Source organism: Haematobia irritans, chromosome 3 (assembly GCF_050003625.1).
Source record: "Haematobia irritans isolate KBUSLIRL chromosome 3, ASM5000362v1, whole genome shotgun sequence".
Lineage (NCBI taxonomy): Eukaryota > Metazoa > Arthropoda > Insecta > Diptera > Muscidae > Haematobia > Haematobia irritans.
Window position 1 is genome coordinate 108,806,052 of NC_134399.1, and position 19,775 is coordinate 108,825,826.

Genomic DNA, 19,775 nt, shown 5'->3' on the forward strand with positions numbered 1-19,775 from the left:
GTTATATTAAAAGGCTTATGCTTAATACTATTGGCACAGCTTATATGGCGATATTTTTTAAAAAGAGTATTTAACAAGTGTGCCTCTTTTTGATGATTAAAACGTAATAAATATTTACAATAACCGATTGATACGTTCATATCACCATCATCAATACCATCGCCGATGAAAGGTATCATCATAATCATATTGGGCTTATGAGAAATCATCGTAAACTTTGCCTCATCATCCATATGATGCTGTCAATTTATACGACTACCCAATAAACTTTTGCTGTTGTTGAAATATATATTGCTCATACGCATATGTTCAAATGTCAATGGAACTCCCAAACGTTGATCCCTCTTCTTATAGTATTCATTAAAGTCCAAACGTATACCGAATAATTGTAGATTGTGATCATTATTCGAATTAAGGGCAAGCAGAAAGCATCGCACCGCCTTTTCATAATCTGCTCCAATATTTTCCAAAGACTTATCGTAGCTGCTCAATGTTTGTTCAAAAATTTTATTTTCTTGATCTCTTTCGAGTTTCTTTTCGGTTGTTATACCAAATTTACCCGATTTTTCCGATTCCAAAATATCTTTTTGATATTCTTTGCGGGCATTTAATTCACGGAAGCACAATTCATAGAATTTATCTTGCCACACTTCAAGGCGTACTATACCTTCGTATACTGTTTCCATATTATGACACAACTCACCCGAATTGGAATCCAGGAATGCACCACATTTAATAGTTGTTAAAAATTCATCGTGGGCATTAAGAATATCATCAAGGGCTTTGGCATTTTGAACTTTTTCCTGCAATTCAGCCCAGGAACATTCAATTACTTCGAACAGAATATAGTATTGCATTTGATGTATGAAATGAATCATTTCGGAAGTGAAGAGATGTAGTCGATACAAAACTTTGTCCAGTTCTGCCGCCATGGGTCGCAAAGGCTGTTGAAAGGTATGGTAAAAAATTCAATACAGCATAAGGAATATTAAAGAATGGTTTCAATAAAATTAAAGATAAAGAAAATTATCAAAAATATTTAAATATACCTAGAAAAAAACTAGTTAACCACATCTCATTACAATTTGCATTATCATTACACGTTGCATTATATAAATAATTTTCGATCATTTTTGATGATTATTCTTAAAATATAATGCAGTTGCCTGCTAATGACTTAATAAAATAGAAAAAAATTATGGTATTATTAAGTATAATTATGAACGTAATTAAGCATGTACCCAAAAAAACAGTAATTCTGAAGATGTAGGCCTTTCATAGATGATTTATCTGAAAGAAACCTAATTTTCATTTTTTTTTCTAGAAGCCTTATAAAAGTTACAAACTCTAGATATTTAAGATGTAAAGACAAATGTAAGTCTCAAATGAAAAAAAAATTTAATACCTCTGTATTTCTCTCCGACGTTTGTTTATTTCAACGGAAAATTCATATTCTTTCTCTTTAAAACTGCTTTCATTTTCATTCATTATACCCACCACCATAGAATGGTGACGGAGGTATAATAAGTTTGTCATTCCGTTTGTAACACATCGAGGGAGAAATTCTAAGACGATATAAGCATGTCCGTCTGTCTGTCTATCTCTCTGTTGTAAACTTATAATCACGCTACAGCCTTCAATAATGGCACTATCGTCCTGAAATTTGGCACAGATTCGTTTTTTGTTAGCAGGCAGGTCAAGTTCGAAGATGGGCTATATCGGTCCAAGTTTTGATATAATCCTCATATAAACCGACCTCCCGACTTGGGGTCTTGGGCTTACAAAACTCGTAGTTTTTATCAAATTTTCCCAAATTGGAAATCTAAAGGTATTTTAGGACCATCAAAAGTGTATCGGTCCATGTTTTGTTATAGTCCCTATATGGACCGATTTCCCGATTTTGCTTTTGGGCGTCTAGAAAGTGTATTTTCTATCCGATTTGCCTGAAATTGAAAATCTAGACGTATTTTAAGACCACAAATTGGTGTGTCGAAACTGGGGGTATCGGTCCATGATTTGGTATAGCCCCCATATAGACCGATCTCCCGATTTTACTTCTTGGGCGTCTAGAAATTATATTTACAATCTGATTTGCCTGAAATTGGAAATCTAGAGGTATTTTGGGACCATAAAGAGATGTGTCGAAAATGGTCAGTATCGGTCCATGTTTTGGTATAGTCCCCATATGAAACGATTTCCCGATTTTGCTTCTTGTGCGTCTAGAAAGTGTATTTACAATCCTATTTGCCTGAAATTGGAAATCAAGAGGTATTTTAGAACCACAAATTGATGTGTCGAAAATGGGGTGTATCGGTCCATGTTTTTGTGTAGCTCCCATATAGACCGATCTCCCGATTTTACTTCTTGGGATTCTAGAATCCGTAGTTTTTATCCAATTTGATAGAAATTAGAAATCTGGAGGTATTGTGGGACCATAAAGAGGTGTGTCGAAAATGGTCCGTATCGGTCCATGTTTTGGTATAGCCTGATTTCCCGATTTTATTTCTTGGGTTTGTAGAATTCGTAGTTTTTTTTGCCAATTTGTCTGAAATTTGAATTCTAGAGGTATTTGAGGACCTTTAAGAGGTGTGTCGAAAATGGTGAGAATTGGTCCATGTTTTGATATAGCCCCTATATAGACCTACCTCCCGAATTTATATCTTGGGCTGCTAGAATCCGTAGTTTTTATCCATTTTGCATGAGATTGGAAACCTAGGTATTTTAGGACCACAAATATGTCAGCCAAATATGGTGTGTATCGAGCCATGTTTTAGTATAGCCCCCATATAACAGGTTGGCTGATAAGTCCCCGGTCTAACAAAGAAAAACACATTTTATTGTCAAAATTCGTTTTTATTATTCAACATAGTTCCCTTCAAGAGCGATACAACGATTATAACGACCTTCCAATTTTTTGATACCATTTTAGTAGGACTCCTTCGGTTTTGTCTCAAAATAGGCCTCAGTTTCGGCGATCACCTCTTCATTGCAGCCAAATTTTTTTCCCTGCGAGCATCCTTTTGAGGTCTGAGAACAAGAAAAAGTAGATGGGGCCAGATCTGGAGAATACGGTGGGTGGGGAAGGAAATCGAAGCCCAATTCATAAATTTTTGCCATCGTTCTCAATGACTTGTGGCACGGTGCGTTGTCTTGATGGAACAACACTTTTTTCTTCTTCATATGGGGCCGTTTTGCCGCGATTTCGACCTTCAAACGCTCCAATAACGCCTTGTAATAGTCACTGTTGATGGTTTTTCCCTTCTCAAGATAATCGATAAAAATTATTCCATGCGCATCCCAAAAAACAGAGGCCATTCTTTGCCAGCGGACTTTTGAGTCTTTCCACGCTTCGGAGACGGTTCACCGGTCGCTGTCCACTCAGCCGGCTGTCGATTGGACTCCGGAGTGTAGTGATGGAGTCATGTTTCATCCATTGTCACATATCGACGGAAAAACTCGAGTTAACAGCTGCAAACACCGCTCATCAACACGTTGTTGTTTTTGGTCAAATGTGAGCTCGTCATATCATTCATCAAATATTGATGAATGATATGACCAACACGTTCCTTTGATATCTTTAAGGCCTCTGCTATCGCGATCAACTTCATTCAAAATCATTTTGTGGATTTTTCAGATGTTTTCGTCGGTAACCACCTCTTTCGGGCGTCCACTTCGTTCACCGTCCTCCGTGCTCATTTCACCACGCTTGAATTTGCATACCAATCAATTGTTGTTGATTTCCCAGGGGCAGATTCCGGAAACTTATTATCAAGCCAAGTTTTTGCTTCCACCGTATTTTTTCCCTTCAGAAAACAGTATTTATCAAAACACGAAATTCCTTTTTTTCCATTTTTTTTCACAATAACAAAAGTTTCTTCACAAAAGACGCTCTATCTCACAAACTAATTGACTTACAGACGTCAAATTTTGACATGATCCATTTGAAGGTTGGTACTATATAAAAATAATATGCACTTAATACTAGCGACGCCATATATATGTCAGACCGGGGACTTATCAGCCAACCTGTTATGAGCAACTCACCCACACAAAAATGCCTCTCGGCCACAGAGAAATGCATTATTGTGTGGGTGAGTGACTCATATTTGCATGACTTGACATCATTCAATTCCTTATAACTTTGTCATTTTTCGGTCGACCATGAAGAGAAAACTTACGATTTTTCAATGGTTTATACTTTTCTGCCGGAAAAGGTCCACTTAACTTATCACAGATCTAATTATACACGATTATTTGTCATCTTAATACCTTTCATTTAAGTTTAGTGAAAAAAGAGCGAAAAAAACTGAGTTTCGACATCAATTAAATTTTTGATTGAATCAATTAAAAAATTAATTGATTTTTGCATTCAACATCAATTAATGAGTTAATTGAAATTTTCACATCAAATAAATTAATTTTTTAATCAAATATTTTTGATACCCAATTAAAACTGTGATTAATACTATAATTTTCATGATTGAAGACATTACAATTAAAAATTTAATTGGATCAATTAATTTCGTGATTGAATCAGAAAAAATTTTCTTTGTGTGTTGCTAAAAAATTGTTTAAGGGTTGTAAAAATAAAAAATCTAGAATATTTAAAGGGTTTTTCTTTTTTTCTTTGTGGGAGAAAGGTTCAAAATGCCAAATCAGTTTATATGGGGGATATAATAATTTGGATAGACACGGACCAATTTTTACTGATTGTTAGTGGCCATATACTATGATCACCGAATTGAATGAAATTTGAGCCAATATGGTCCAATTTTTGCATGATTATTGGAGATCCTATATAACATTTCAACCAGATCGTATGAAATACGCACCTCCAAGGATTTCCGGATTATGGGGGCTATACCTAAAAGCAGTCCTATATTGCCCATTTGCAATGCCATCGGACCAACTTCAATAACTTCTTGTGGCAAGTTTCAAGTCGATAGCTTGTTTCGTTCGTAAATTAGCAGGATTTCAACAGAATTTCGATGTAAATATATAGTGGAAGAATACAAAATCATAATTTCAATTTTAAATTAAAACGCTTCTTTTTTTTACAAGTTGTAAATAAATCGACTCTCGAAAACCTATAATTTCGACTTAGCATAATATGCGTTGAAGGTACGAAAATGTAAATGAACCTTGCAATTGAAAGAGGTCCTCAATATAGATGCTTAATTTCCACAAGAGCCAAAGGTTAATCTTAATATTCAAACCAGTACATACTTTGCATGATTATATTTGGTAATCTAATCTTACAACTTACTGGTTATTTTAATGTAATCTCTATACGATTATTGATAGGTTTTAGCAGTACGAGTGAAGAGTGCTAATATAAAACGTCAAAATATACTAAAGCAAAGAGAGCAAGATATCAATAACAGTGCTGGCGAGTACAATATGATTAACATTACAGTGTGATAACATTACGCGAGTATTGTGAACAGCACCATCTGCTTTAACATATAAACGTAGAATCAACAAAATCAACCACATTTAACATTTTTCATTCAAAGTGTAAGCATTAGAATTAATAGTGTTTGTGTGTGTGTGTGCGTGAGTGTATATATAATATAGAATAAATAAATGTGTAATATCCGCGACGTGATGTTTTCTAATGATAAAAAAGAAAACTAGAATAAACATCCATTGAATATTCCGCAATTAAATTGATTTACATTTTACTCAATTCCAGTTTATAAACATCTAAAGCAACAAAATGGCTCTTGGTTCCGATGCTATTTTCCAAAAAATGATTGATGGCCTTAAGGGCAATGAAGCCAAAGCCAAGGCTGTAAATGGTGTTTTCTTGTACAAAGTCACCAAGGATGGCAAAGTTGCCAAAGAATGGAGTAAGTATCTTACAATGAATGTTGAATATCTTGCAAAGTCCATGGACTTGAAACTGGGGGACAAAGGGCGTTTTCCGCCAAATACAACTTCGCTAAACAAACACACACTTAAAAGCCAGTAGCAGCATGACTAGACGAAATATACTGTTTCATATTGAAGACTCTGTTGTTTCGCAAATTATCAAGTTGTAATTTTCACTTGTTTTTTTTTTCTATTGTAGCTTTGGATTTGAAGAATGCTAAAATCTATGAGGGACCTGCCCAAGGTGTTAAAGTTGATACCACCATTACTGTTGCCGATGACGATATGGTTGATATTGGTTTGGGTAAATTGAATCCCCAAGCTGCTTTCATGAAAGGCAAACTAAAGATTGCCGGAAACATCATGTTGACCCAAAAGTTGGCTCCCTTGTTGCAACAAGCCAAGGCCAATTTGTAAATATCCCACCACACAACCATCGCCCTACTAATACAAATTACTTTAGATTTTTTATATAATTTTAGAATTATAATAATTAAGTAAGATAAATGATTTGTCTTGTTGTTTTCTCTACCAAAAATCTATGCGAAAGTGTATGTTTGTTGTACAGAATTTAGCTAAATTTTTGTTTTATTCCATGTGTAATAAAGTGTATTTTTTTACTTAAAACTCGAAAAAAACAAACATTGAACTTTGATATATAATCTGATATTGCCAACTTTTCAATTGATTGCAAAGAGTATATAATAGTGATAACAAAATTAACGTAGTTCAATGTATAGATAATTGTGGCCAGCCAAACAACCAATCACGTTGGGATAAGATTACCAACTAATCTTATCCCTAAGTATGTAGTTTGTTCAAAAGGTCACAATAAAGATCATAAAATTCTAAAGATCGAAGAATTAACTTCTAGTAAAAAATCACAACAACAATCAAATGATGCTCGTTTGGTTCTTAAAAATTTTATACGAAAATTAATATTAACTTTTTGTAAGAAAATTCCTTTGGAAAATATTTTTTAGGAATAGGCGTATTGATATTTTATAACAAGAATTTTTTAAAAACGTTAAGTTTCAATAATACACAACCCCACGGAAGAAGTCACAATATATTCCAATGATTAAATGGAAAATATACCACAAAACAAATAGTATAGCAAAGAAAACTAATGACTGCCTTGCGCCAGAATATGCCTGCACAGACTACCTGAAAAATTGCACAAAAAACTTTGTGTTGAATAAAAAAACAATGTGGGTCCATCCGAAGTTTTCAATTAAAATTAGGTGATAGCCATGGTATTTTAGGAAACTATTTTTTTGAAAATCAGTAAAATTGATTGATGTTAAACACTGGAACTATTTGATGCCTTCCGCTAACAATGTCGACAATTCTTTTGTTTTTCAAGAATTTTCTATGGGAATAGAGATAACGATACAGAGGATGGGATGAACTCTGACCCTTACAGTCGATTCAATATACCGCGGTCAAAGACTACAAGCACAATTGGAGTATGTTTTTTTCCAAATGGCAATTGGTAAATACGCTAAATTCTGTGTCTCCACGTAGAGAACGAAATGCTATCTGAGCAGGGACATAATTAAAATGTTTACTAATCGCTTATAAGGGAACTGGAGATACAAAAGTAGACTAATCGATTATTTATTAAAAAAATTGACTTTTGTAAAATTGGACCAATCGATAAAAATTATCGCAAAAGCCGATTTTCCCCTTAGAAAAAGTCAAAATATAATAAACCCTTGCAAAAGTCTATAACAATGCTCAGTATCAGCGTTGCCAGAATTGTTTCACCAAAAACCGCTAGATTTGCCCAAAAAAAATAGCTAAAAAAGCTAAAAATGCTAAAAAAATAGCTAGAAAAAAAGCTAAATTTTTTTGTATCAAAAGTCACATTTTTGATTGAAATTTAAAAAACTTAAAGGCTTTTTTTCACTTACAATGCATATTATTTTCATTTTAATTCCACTTCTGTGAGACTGTAACAATATCTAAGGCATATTAGCTCTGTTTGCGTATTCGATACATTTTGATTACTATCACAAATTTTTTACTGGAAGTCCTTCGTTTTGTGGGAGCTACCTTCCCAACACCTCTATTTTATTTACTTGTTATTTTAAAATATTAAATGATCTAATCATGCTTTGGATTTGGTAAAAAAATGATTTGTCATTTTTTTAAATAAAATTTTAGTTTGGTTTTGAAATTGTGAAAAATTCGAAATACATTACTTTTATTTAAATTGTAGAAAATACCTATAGTTTACATTTCCCAGTAAAAACATTTTCCTTTTCTTCATGAGCTATCAAAGTGCTTTAAAAACGTGCTAACGCCAACTTAAATTTCCAAATTCAGGCTCGACTTCAAGTAGAAATTATTGTATATATACGTTTTTAAAATAAAGTGTTGAAAAACATCTTCTATTTTTGAACGCTATTTTGGTTTGTGGTTAAGATGCAAAAACTCCTCACATTTAAAGACTATTTCATTAATTCTTCCTTCTTTCATGAAAACATACCCATTTTTAAGTTGAATCACTTAATTATAAGGACAAAACGACTTTATCGTCTTTTGGACAAGGAAAACAGTTTATATAAAAGAAATTCACAAATGCTATTATAACCAAAATTCGCGTTCGTATTTTAAGGAGACGACAATATTTTTTCAGTGCACAAAGCTATTCACATCTCCTATTTTAATTTAGTAATATCGTAATGACTTTAGAATATTATAATAACATAAAAAGGATAAACGAGTCAAATGATAATATTCCCAATAATTTACTGACAGTTTATCTAACAAATTTGTATGGTAATAGTAGATTTAAAGTTTACGATAACTTTTATGTATATAATGAAAAAACTTTACAACAAGGTGTATTTGCTACAAAAATCCCCGCATAATGACTGAATGTTTCAACTGAGCTTTGAAATATGTGGAAACCCTTATACTTGCAGCAAGGCTTAGATAAAAACGTCGATTTATCCATATTTCAATAGAAACATGTCGAAAATAAAAAAGCCAAAAATAGCTAAAAGGGTCATGAAAAAAGCCAGAAAAAAGCTAAAAGCTAAATGCATTTTTTTCCCGCTAAACGTCTTCAAAAAAAGCCAAATCTAGCGGGAAAAAAGCTAAATTGGCAACGCTGCTCAGTATATCACTGAGCTACAAATAAGAAGACTCCTAAGCTATAGCTAAATATATAGTCTTGCTATTGTTTTATTAATTTATTTACTTAAGATCTTTACGAGATCTTCGGTTTACTCATATTCATTGGGCTAACCTACTCTCAGAAAGTTTTGACCTCCAGGGTTGTCAGATGACGCTCGAAGTTTAAATTTCTCTGTGGTGCTTAGGAGATTTAGTCCAAACATACCGTTGGAGACATAAAAAGATTTCTGTCAAATAACAAACTGTTTTTCTGCAGTTTACTTTTGGATTATTCGATCTAAACAAACATGAAAAATCGATTTTGACCACCATATACATTTCGGCGAATACGGAAAGTGATAACAATACATAGAAAACGAACCAATATTTCAAAATTATCTTAAGATTTTTTTACCGATTCATCTCAAGTTGTTCGCATACGTGTAACCGAATCTAGAAGTGAGCAAAACTCTCCGCGCCGTACTTGCTTGATTTTGTATGAAATTGTCTTTTTTGTAGTGATTATTGCAAAGTAGAATTTCGACTATTTTAAGATTTTACAATGTCGACCTTTTTGTTGAAATTCGGTTATATTGAAAGTCGATTAGTCAAATTTTACGATTATATAAAAGTCAACTTCGGCTTTTCCACTTTTTTGACAAAAGTACCAACTAATCGAATTTTTTCCAACCCGATTTTCGACTTATCTATCCATACGTTTCACGTACACAATATTGCGATATTTTGACTAGTAAAGAAATTTCAGAACGTTACAAGTTGGAACGAAAACAATTTAGGCTCGAGGAAGTATTGGGACGCGGATAATTTTCAACATACGTGTGTATCTGTACACACAAAAAATTTTTTTCTGATTTAATCACCAAATTAATTGATCCAATTAATTTTTTAATTGAAATGTCTTTAATCACGAAAATGATAGTATCAATCACAGTTTTAATTGGGCATAGAAAAAATTCTTGATTAAAGAATTAATTGATTAATTGATTAATTTTTTAATTGATTCAATTAAAAATTTAATTGATGTTGATTGCAAAACTCAATTAATTTATTAATTAAAAAAGGTAACTATTTTTAATTACTTTCTGAATTGACTTAGAGTTTTTATTTGGATTAACAAATGATTGTTTGAAATACATTTTTTATTAAAAATTAAAAAAAAAATCAGCACTTTTTAACTGAATTAGTCTTCCGAATTTGATTAAAAAGTTAATTGTATCAATTAATTTTTTAATTAAAAATTTTAAAATTTTCAATCATTGGCTTAATTAACTTAATGTTTCTATCATGATTAAAAAGTTAATTGTATCAATTAATTTATTAATTGAAAACATTTTCAACTTCAATTAACTTTTTAATTGGAAATATTTTGGTGATATTTTTTCTGTGTACATGGCGATTTTCGACTTATCCATCCATTTGATTAGCTAGGTAAATTCAGAATAAACAATTTAGCCTTGAGTAATTATTGGGATGCGCGGATAATTTTACACATGCAAGTGTCATGTGTGTCTGTACGTACAGATTCTTTTTATGGGCTATAAAAATTATTGGCAGTTATGATGATATTTTTTTTTAAATAAATGATAACAAGAGTTACAATGAAAGGATTTTTAGTTAAAGGTCGATGTATTGATCATCGTCAGTCGATTTTCAAAAAAAAAAATCAAACCTCGATTAATATAGTTTGAAGAATCCAAAAAGTCGATTAGTCGAAAACACGATTTTTAAACTTTATATCTCTAGTGGAAGAATTGTATTAAACTCAATATCAACATCCTCAAAGAATGTTGCCTTATCCCTTCAACGTTGAGAAGGAGAAAGCGGTGTAAAGGCTATTAATCGCCAATGTTCCCTTTGCATCGCTTCGTGAAAGTTTGAAGATTTGTATACTTTTTCTCGAGAATGATTTAAAAACTAACTAGTACGATTTCAAACATAAATGTCCTCTCTTTTTTTTAAATGCCGTTTTGCATTGTTTACAATTGTAAAATTTTAAAATTCCAATAACACATTCCACATGTAAATGGTTTCTCCCCACTGTGAATTCTGAAAGTGAAAGTATGATTTTTTGAACCGTTTTTTACGTGATTTTTTTCGGTGCGTTTTTTGGTGATTTTTTTGAACCGTTTTTTATACCCTCCACCATATTATGTTTTTTTTTTATGATGCGTTTTTTTGGTGTGATTTTTGAACCGTTTTTTTGTATTTTTTTTTTTGAACCGTTTTTTATGTGACTTTTTTTTTGATGGGTCAAACTAAGAAATAATATCGTCTTCTCTTGTTGTTTGCATCGATTGTTATACATACTTTACCAGTGTAAAGTATGTTCTCCTTTTTTTGTTATTATCTTCGTTTCTTGTGAGAGTACATAATTTTTAGTTTTCATTGTACTTACCTTCGAATTGCATTTCTGGTCTTTCCAAATCTTCGAAGATAGGACAAATTCCATATGTTTCATACGCCATAGAGGTTTAAACAAAACCTGATAAATGCACATAGATGGCTCAAGCATAGTTGCCAGAGGACCTCTAACAGTATACTGCAATGATAAAATATCCCAACCGATATCACCATCACATGGTGACATTAATCTTACATCAAGGTGATTAAGAATTTCTGGATCATCATATTGGGCATTGGTGGAACGTATTGCAGCATCCATAATGGAAGACAAATCATAAGAATATAACTCTTTGGCAGGTTTATCCAATTCGCACCTGAAATTAAATAAAAGGTATAAATTCATTTTTTTTTAAGGAAAATTACCCCCATGGAGGAGAAAATACTTACTTTAGATTTTCCATTAAAATGCCGATAAAATCTCCCTGCCCTAAAAGTAAATAGCGGCGCATTGCCTGTAAGTGCTCCAATAATTTATGGGGACCCATAACTATATCAAGAACACGTTTAGAGGTGTTTAAATATATTGAATCGATTGTGGAATGGAGCTTTGTATCAGCCACAGAGGAGAAGATATGCTCAGCTGAAATATAAAATAATTAATTAATTTCTTAAATTATTAAATTAACAACTTATATCATTACCATTTTCTTCTATACACTGCCTTAGCTCATCCCTACCCTTAACTGGTTGCTTGTCTTCACATATTTCACAGAGAAAATTAATACTTTTACCGGTCACCAATATTTTGTGAGCCATATCCGTAGATACAAAATTCGGTAACATAGTTGAACGTACCCGATATTTATCATGCCACAATCTATCGGGACCAACTTCGAGCAAACATTCTATGAAAAACTCACCATGGGGATCACAAATTTCACCCTCAAGCAACCATTTGGTAAGCATTTGATATAATGGACCACATATAGCCAATAGAAGCTCTTTGGCTATACTCTTCACCATGGGATTGCCGCTATTCAAAAAACCATGGACAGTTGAGGCTAAAGCTCCTCCCTTCTTTTCTTGGCATGCTTCAGCTATGGAAGCCAAAAGTTGCAATCTTTGCAATGGGTCTACAGACCAAACAAGAATTTTCATCAAAGTTAAACGTTCCGTTCGAGGTGTCCCACTATTGTGCAAATTACTCTTTTCCGATTGTTTTTGTTTGTTTAACTGTTCTTGCAGTAATGCAACCATGCCATAATACTTTGTTAATTCGTTGCGTAAAGCCGATATAAATCCTTGACCCATTAGACCCAATGCACATAGGCCACTTTTTGCATCCGTATATGATTGCACTAAATCATGGTAATAACCCAACTCGGCCAAACGCAATAGCATTCCCGCTTGCACTACATTAAGATTTTTTGCTTTGACATCCAATTTAAATTTACCGGAAACGATATCCTTTTTCAAATATTTTCCTTGAATACCCGTGAAAGCATATATGACATTCTGAACTATATCGTCGTTAATATTACTTTGTGCTTCCAACATTTTATTCATATCATGTCCTATGCTATTCCTCATTGGAAATTGGGTACTTGCTGCTGCCGGTATCATGGTGCCTAATGAGACTGTATCATTTTCGGAACTACTACGATTTCCAGACTGATAATTGGATTGGCGCAATATCGATATTTTACTATTCATGTCTTTGTATGAAATCGAACCCTATGAAAAACAAAATAGTATTTATTTATGTTCTTTGTCCTAATAAAAATTTTAATTTACCCCTCCGGCTGGTACTTGCGCTGAGTGTATCATTGGTTGAGCCTTAGTCAGCATATGGCTTCGCAGTGCGTGCATTGTATTGTTAGGTGGCAAAGAAGCATTTGGATTACTGTAATATGTTCTTGGCAGCACAGATCCACCCGATGTATTGCTGTCGTATCCATTTTCTGGAGTATATTTTGAATCAGCCATAAGGTAGAGAAATGTTAAGAGTGAATTGCGAGTATGAGTTTCCAAATGCTGAAAAAAATAATGAAATTATTGGGAAATATTTGAAGAGAAGGGGAACAAAATGAAAAAAAAAATCCATGATGGATATCAAGCAAATCTGAATTCAAAAAAAAAAAAGTATATTTAAAAAAGTGCTATCTCCTAACTACAAGCCCTATATATACAAATTTAAATACATGCCTTCGAACTTATGAACGGAGCTAATTGAATTTTTGTTTGCATTTCCACATGAGGATCAAAATGCTAATGGTCGTGGTAATGGCTTAGAATTTGAGTCTGTATCTGGGGAAATTCACATCGTCTGCATTCGTAAAAGCTAAGCAATGCTAAGGATAAGCGAGCTTATTTGGCTTCTATTTACTCGTATTAGGTCAATTCGAACAGTCGAATAATTGAGAATGATTATCTGACACGTAAAATACCTAATTTTCCGCTGCCCGTGCTTGAATGAATTCGTTGAACGATCTGGAAAAAGAATTTCGACAAGCAGACAAGAAAGATTTATAGCGCTTTACTGCTGCAGGATCTATAAAGCTGAGGACTCGGATCGTAGGCAGTACTTGTCCTCAGTACTTTAAAAATAAATGTGCCCGGTCCAAGATATGAAGATATAACAATTGGAACCAAGCCTAAAATTATGGTTACCACCAGAAATAGTATAAGGATCATAACGATTTGCACATTTGGAAGATTTCTACAAAACAGTAATTGAAGATGGGAATCACATAGGCAGACAATTTGCTGTCCACCACACTTTTGAAATCACGCACATGGAAGCCGAAAATACCACAAAATATATATAAGCACCTATAACATGTAAACCCAAAACATGTTCTTATAATATCAGTGGTATGATCAGATCAATGGGAATGACTTGCCTGTTATAGCTAAAGAATGGGATAGTGAATCGCAACTTTGCGTAAAACTACTGAGGTTTCAAATCATCTGAAACTGGATAGTATGTTAGTGGAACCCCGCACTCAATGATAAGGGACCGGCCTTTTATGGCAGGCGAGTCGAAGTATGTGTATTTTATTTACATGAATACGGGTTCACAGCCCTGGGCTACAACATCTTTCATTATTTTTTTATATATAACTGCTTTATTTGCGACAATTCCTACTTACGCTTGATTTTAGCTGTTCGTTTAAATTTAAGAACAGAGCTGCATTATTCTGTTTGCCGCTGCCTTTCGAATTGGATGACGAAGTTATTTGTGCTGCTTCGGAAGCCTGTGCTGCATTTAGATGCTGAGTAATTTTGGATAGTAATGAAGACTCATCATAAGGCAACGTTGAACCTAAGGCTGAAGGGCAATTTGATATGTATTGGGCTGCATTGCGGAAAATATCCCCTGAAGAGAAAAAAGATGAATAGTTTTAACAGCAGGAGACAAAATTCTAGACGAGTTATTCGTACACGTAAACCTCAGTATGCAATGTACTATAAAGTTTAAATTCCAAATGATGAAGTTTTTGAGATTTTTGTTTATTGAATATATAATACAATGACAATAAAATTCTTTCCAATGAAATATATTTTTCCTTTTTCAATAGTTTAATACAATACTTACTACGATTACTTTTGGCGCCTTCGAAACTTTTGCACAAACGCTCCAGCAAATCATAAATATCTTTATAATTGCTGCGACCTGATGTGACCCCTGTTACACTGAATGACATCTTTGTTGATTTGTGTTGTTGAAATATTTGCAAATCTTTTGGCACTAGCTAAAAAAAGGAATCCAGGCATTTGTCTCCTTGATCGCACACACACTCAAACAACACCTACCAACACTCACAGAGAATAGCGCTAAAGGCAATGCAAAAACGTTCGAATAAACAAGAACCAACAACAACAAATGGCAATTTAAAGTTTTGTATTTAGAGTTTTTTAGTGTTTTAGCTCTTCGTTTTTATGTCCCACTGACTGGGGCACAAATAAACTTTATTTCGTTTTGGTATAATATCACAAAAAATTCACGGTTATTCCACAAAACAATTACTAGTGTAACAACAAATTTGTATAGTTATGTTTATTTCGTATGTGCATCTTTAGACGGAGAGGCTGCAAAGCGTCACGACAGTGGGAAAGCTGTTGCCACATCGTCTCAAGCAGTGCTGCCGCTACTACTTCAATCGAAGTATTTTGCTTCTTTTTCATAAAATTTACTTCGTCACTCCTTCTTCCAAAAATCTGCTTCACTTTTTGTTCTGCTTCAAATTTTTAAAATTTTCCCCATATTATTTTTCCTATTCCTTTAATTACGATGAACATAGCGATTTTAATCATTGAATTATTAACCGATGTGGACCAATTTTTGCATAGTTGTTAGAGACCATATACTTACACCATGTACCAAATTTCAGCCGGATCGGATGAAATTTGGTTCTCTTAGAGGTTCCGCAAGCCAAATTGGGGGAATCAGTTTATATGGGGGCTATATATAATTACCCTGCCAACATTTTTTGAATTTGGGGGCGCTTCAGAGAATCCCCACTACGTCGAAAACAGTCGTATACGATATCCAAAACTCCTCGGAAAAGCGCCGTCACTATTGAGAAGTTGTACCACGCCAAGTTACTACAAAAAAGTATCGCATGAGTGCAATTATTAGGAGCCCTTCTGGATACATTTAGAAGGACGCCAATAAGAGCCCCTTCTAACAATCAGACAAAGTGCATTTTAAGATAGTTGTAAAAGAATCATTGTGGTCAAGTAAAACACGATTGTTTAGAAGTTTATTAATTTTATGAAACATTTATAAATTCTCATAAATATAACATTTATACGGCTATCACATCACATTTAACACATTTTTATGCATTAATAAGAGATTGATGTTGAGTTACAAGTTGTAAGTTAAATGTTGTAGCGTCTATCAGCCAGTACTTTTATTCCCAATGGAGGCGGCGTGTCTGGAAAAATATTTGAAAAACTATCACTTTATTCCATTTGGAAAGTCAAAAATTGTTCACCAATTTACTTTTCACAATTTTAAGCGTAATAACTATGTTTTCCGCACTTTATTTTCGTTTTCATTGAAATAAATTATAATAAGCCAGTTGCGCTTGGTGTTTCACAAAATATAAATTGGATCTTGTAACAATAGTGATGGCAAAATACTTTCATGCGAATAGTGATGGCAAAATACTATCACAGTTGGCGATTGTTGCAGTGTCACTTACGAGTCTGTGGTAGCGATGAGGATGAAATGGAACATTGAAATGCTGGCAGGGTATGGACTGATGTGGACCAATTTTTGCATGGTTGTTAGAGATCATATGCTGAAATTTCAGGTGGATCTGATGAAATTTGCTTCTCTTAGAGTCCCCGCAAGCCAAATTTGGGGGTCCGTTTATATGGGGGCTATACGTAAAAGTGGACCGATATGGCCCATTTGTAATACCATCCGACCTACATCATTAACAACTACTTGTGCCAAGTTTCAAGTCGATAGCTTGTTTCGTTCGGAAGTTATCGTGATTTCAACAGACGGACGGACGGACGGACGGACTGACATCAGATCGACTCAGAATTTCACCACGACCCAGAATATATATACTTTATGGGGTCTTAGAGCAATATTTCGATGTGTTACAGACGGAATGTCAAAGTTATATACCCCCATCCTATGGTGGAGGGTATAATAAAATGAATTCTATTGTTTTGTTTTCAAAAATGTATGCTACTTCAATTTTATTCAATATACTCCACTTTTTTCCAAAATCTACTTCACTCAATTTTTCACTAGCGGCAGCACTGGTCTCAAGCTTAGAACCAAGGGAATTTAACAATCCAACATACGCAAGCATTGAATAAAAGGTTTTAAACATTTGCTCGATGAACAGCTGATTTCAATTTTCAGCTGTTTACAAAGGTTAGGGTTAATCCAATACGCTACTCTTGCGAAAATTGCTGACGTATACCAATTAGGCAGTTTTCCCAAGAGTTTTCTTGAAAATATTGCACACATTTCAACTTACAGGTGGGTTTAAAATTTAAGTTGGCGCTACATTTGCATATTTTTCACGGTTACTTTCTTCAATAATTTATTTCAGCGAAAATAAACATGTTCAATTTTTGCATTGGATCATTCCCCATCAAGTTATAATAAAATTTGCAACAAGGAGATATAATTTTATTCTTTTTTGCAGATTTACAGCCAATTTCTCATATCCGAAGCGAACGCTTTCGTTCGACTGAAATGCCAAACACAGCTGATGTTCCTTTATAAATTCAGCTGTTTTGGGCTTTCTAGTCGAACGAATGCCTTCGTTTCGGATATGAGAATTTGGCTGTTAGTTTTGAATTTAGCGGCTAAAAACGAACTTAGTACTCACCTTTAAGGTGAGTATTAAGTTCAAGTTTAGCCGCTAAAATCGCCATTTTTTCACGATTACTTTTCTTTAATAATACTTTTTAAGGAATACAAACTTTGTGTAAACTTGCTTTGGGCTATTCCCCTTCAAGTTATAGTAAAATCTACAACAAATATGTATAATTTTATTCCTTTTTTTATTGATTTATTTTTCACTTTAGTGAAAAAACTCGAACTTAATACCCACCTTTAGGCACTAAAATCAATAAACGCAGAATAAAATTAGATAATTTTTGGCAAACTTGATTAAAAATTAAAGAAGAGTGATTAAAAGCAATAATGTCAACCGTATAGATGTCGCACAATGCCTGCAGCTTTGGTATAACCGACGTTGCGGTCGAAGCGCTGCTTTGATAAATTCTTTATTAAGGCATCGGTATTTATAATTTCAAATTGTCTGCCAAAAAAATTAATAGAATGAAAAGACTTATATATAAAAGAACATTTTTATATAAAACGCATGGCAACGCCTGATTGAATCCACTGAAATTATAGCAATAATTTTGGAGCAACTGCAGTTTATGGGCCCCTCACCGAATTACTTAAAATTAATATATGTTGTGTCATTCGGTGAGCTGATTCCAACAAAGTGACCCATACCCGGGGGAAGTACCCGGGTCTTGAGATATAGCCCTCCAAAGGGTCAATAAAAACTTGATATATCTCTTTTGTTTTTTGCCCAATCTAGACAAACTTGGTATCATATGAAAGCTTATTCAATGCACTTTTATACGCAAGAAAATATCTTTTTAATATTTAATTTAGTTTGGGAGATATAAATAAAAAAAGAAAATTTTTACCCTATTTTTTTGTTATTTTCATTATATCTCAAAAAGTCTTCGATGATACCCTAATATTTTTTATACATAGCTTGAAAGCCTAGTTTCTGGCCTTTTGATTGATGTACTACATGTCTTTATAGGTCCATTTTTAGCAAAGTTATTGAGCTTTTATTCTGAGTAGAAAAAAAATTGTTTTATTACTGAAATAATTTTTGTATGTTGTAAGTATTAACCCAAGGGGGAAAAGTGGCCGGCCGGACAGAGTCCAAAGTGGGCTAACGTGGACCCAAGGGGGAGAGTAGCCGGCCTTCGGCCGGGGTTTAAGACTTTCTCCTATGGACAGAGTCCAAAGTGGGCTAACGCAGACCCAAGGGGGAAAAGTAGCCGGCCTTCGGCCGGGGTTTAAGACTTTCTCCTATGGACAGAGTCCAAAGTGGGCTAACGCAGGCCCAAGGGGGGGAAATGTAGCCGGCCGGACAGAGTCCAAAGTGGGCTAACGTGGTCCCAAGGGGGGAGAGTAGCCGGCCTTCGGCCGGGGTTTAAGACTTTCTCCTATGGACAGAGTCCAAAGTGGGCTAACGCAGACCCAAGGGGGGAAAGTAGCCGGCCTTCGGCCGGGGTTTAAGACTTTCTCCTATGGACAGAGTCCAAAGTGGGCTAACGTGGACCCAAGGGGGGAGAGTAGCCGGCCTTCGGCCGGGGTTTAAGGCTTTCTCATATGGACAGAGTCCAAAGTGGGCTAACGCAGACCCAAGGGGGGAAAGTAGCCGGCCTTCGGCCGGGGTTTAAGACTTTCTCCTATGGACAGAGTCCAAAGTGGGCTAACGCAGGCCCAAGGGGGGGAAATGTAGCCGGCCGGACAGAGTCCAAAGTGGGCTAACGTGGTCCCAAGGGGGGAGAGTAGCCGGCCTTCGGCCGGGGTTTAAGACTTTCTCCTATGGACAGAGTCCAAAATGGGCTAACGCAAACACAAGGGGAGAACATATTTACTCTCCCCCCTTGGGTCCACGTTAGCCCACTTTGGACTCTGTCCGGCCGGCCACTTTTCCCCCTTGGGTTAATACTTACAACATACAAAAATTATTTCAGTAATAAAACAATTTTTTTTCTACTCAGAATAAAAGCTCAATAACTTTGCTAAAAATGGACCTATAAAGACATGTAGTACATCAATCAAATGGCCAGAAACTAGGCTTTCAAGCTATGTATAAAAAATATTAGGG

At 34.5% G+C, this 19,775-nt stretch overlaps 2 protein-coding genes across 2 annotated transcripts; one reads left to right on the top strand and one right to left on the bottom strand.

Moving 5' to 3' along the window:
• Positions 1-11: 11 nt before the first annotated feature.
• Grip91 (gamma-tubulin complex component 3) lies at positions 12-15,479 on the bottom strand. The gene is made up of 8 exons (XM_075300686.1): positions 15,181-15,479; positions 14,963-15,119; positions 14,517-14,743; positions 13,159-13,398; positions 12,066-13,098; positions 11,812-12,004; positions 11,417-11,738; positions 12-944 (listed from the first exon to the last, which is right to left on the bottom strand). The coding sequence occupies exons 2-8, from the start codon at positions 15,069-15,071 to the stop codon at positions 243-245; spliced, it is 2,826 nt and encodes a 941-aa protein (XP_075156801.1). The 5' UTR covers positions 15,072-15,119; positions 15,181-15,479; the 3' UTR covers positions 12-242.
• Positions 5,499-6,516, top strand: LOC142230057 (peroxisomal multifunctional enzyme type 2). Its single transcript, XM_075300687.1, has 3 exons — positions 5,499-5,517; positions 5,696-5,852; positions 6,074-6,516. Exons 2-3 carry the CDS (start codon positions 5,720-5,722, stop codon positions 6,289-6,291), a joined length of 351 nt encoding a protein of 116 aa, XP_075156802.1. The 5' UTR covers positions 5,499-5,517; positions 5,696-5,719; the 3' UTR covers positions 6,292-6,516.
• Positions 15,480-19,775: the final 4,296 nt, after the last annotated feature.

Coding starts and splice junctions, on each gene's coding strand:
- LOC142230057 (XM_075300687.1), top strand. CDS start 5,720: ATGGCTCTTGGTTCCGATGCTATTTTCCAAAAAATGATTGATGGCCTT. Junction 5,853..6,073: donor CAAAGTTGCCAAAGAATGGA/GTAAGTATCTTA, acceptor TTTCTATTGTAG/CTTTGGATTTGAAGAATGCT.
- Grip91 (XM_075300686.1), bottom strand. CDS start 15,071: ATGTCATTCAGTGTAACAGGGGTCACATCAGGTCGCAGCAATTATAAA. Junction 14,744..14,962: donor AGGCGCCAAAAGTAATCGTA/GTAAGTATTGTA, acceptor TTTTCTCTTCAG/GGGATATTTTCCGCAATGCA. Junction 945..11,416: donor ACCAGAAATGCAATTCGAAG/GTAAGTACAATG, acceptor ACCTTTCAACAG/CCTTTGCGACCCATGGCGGC.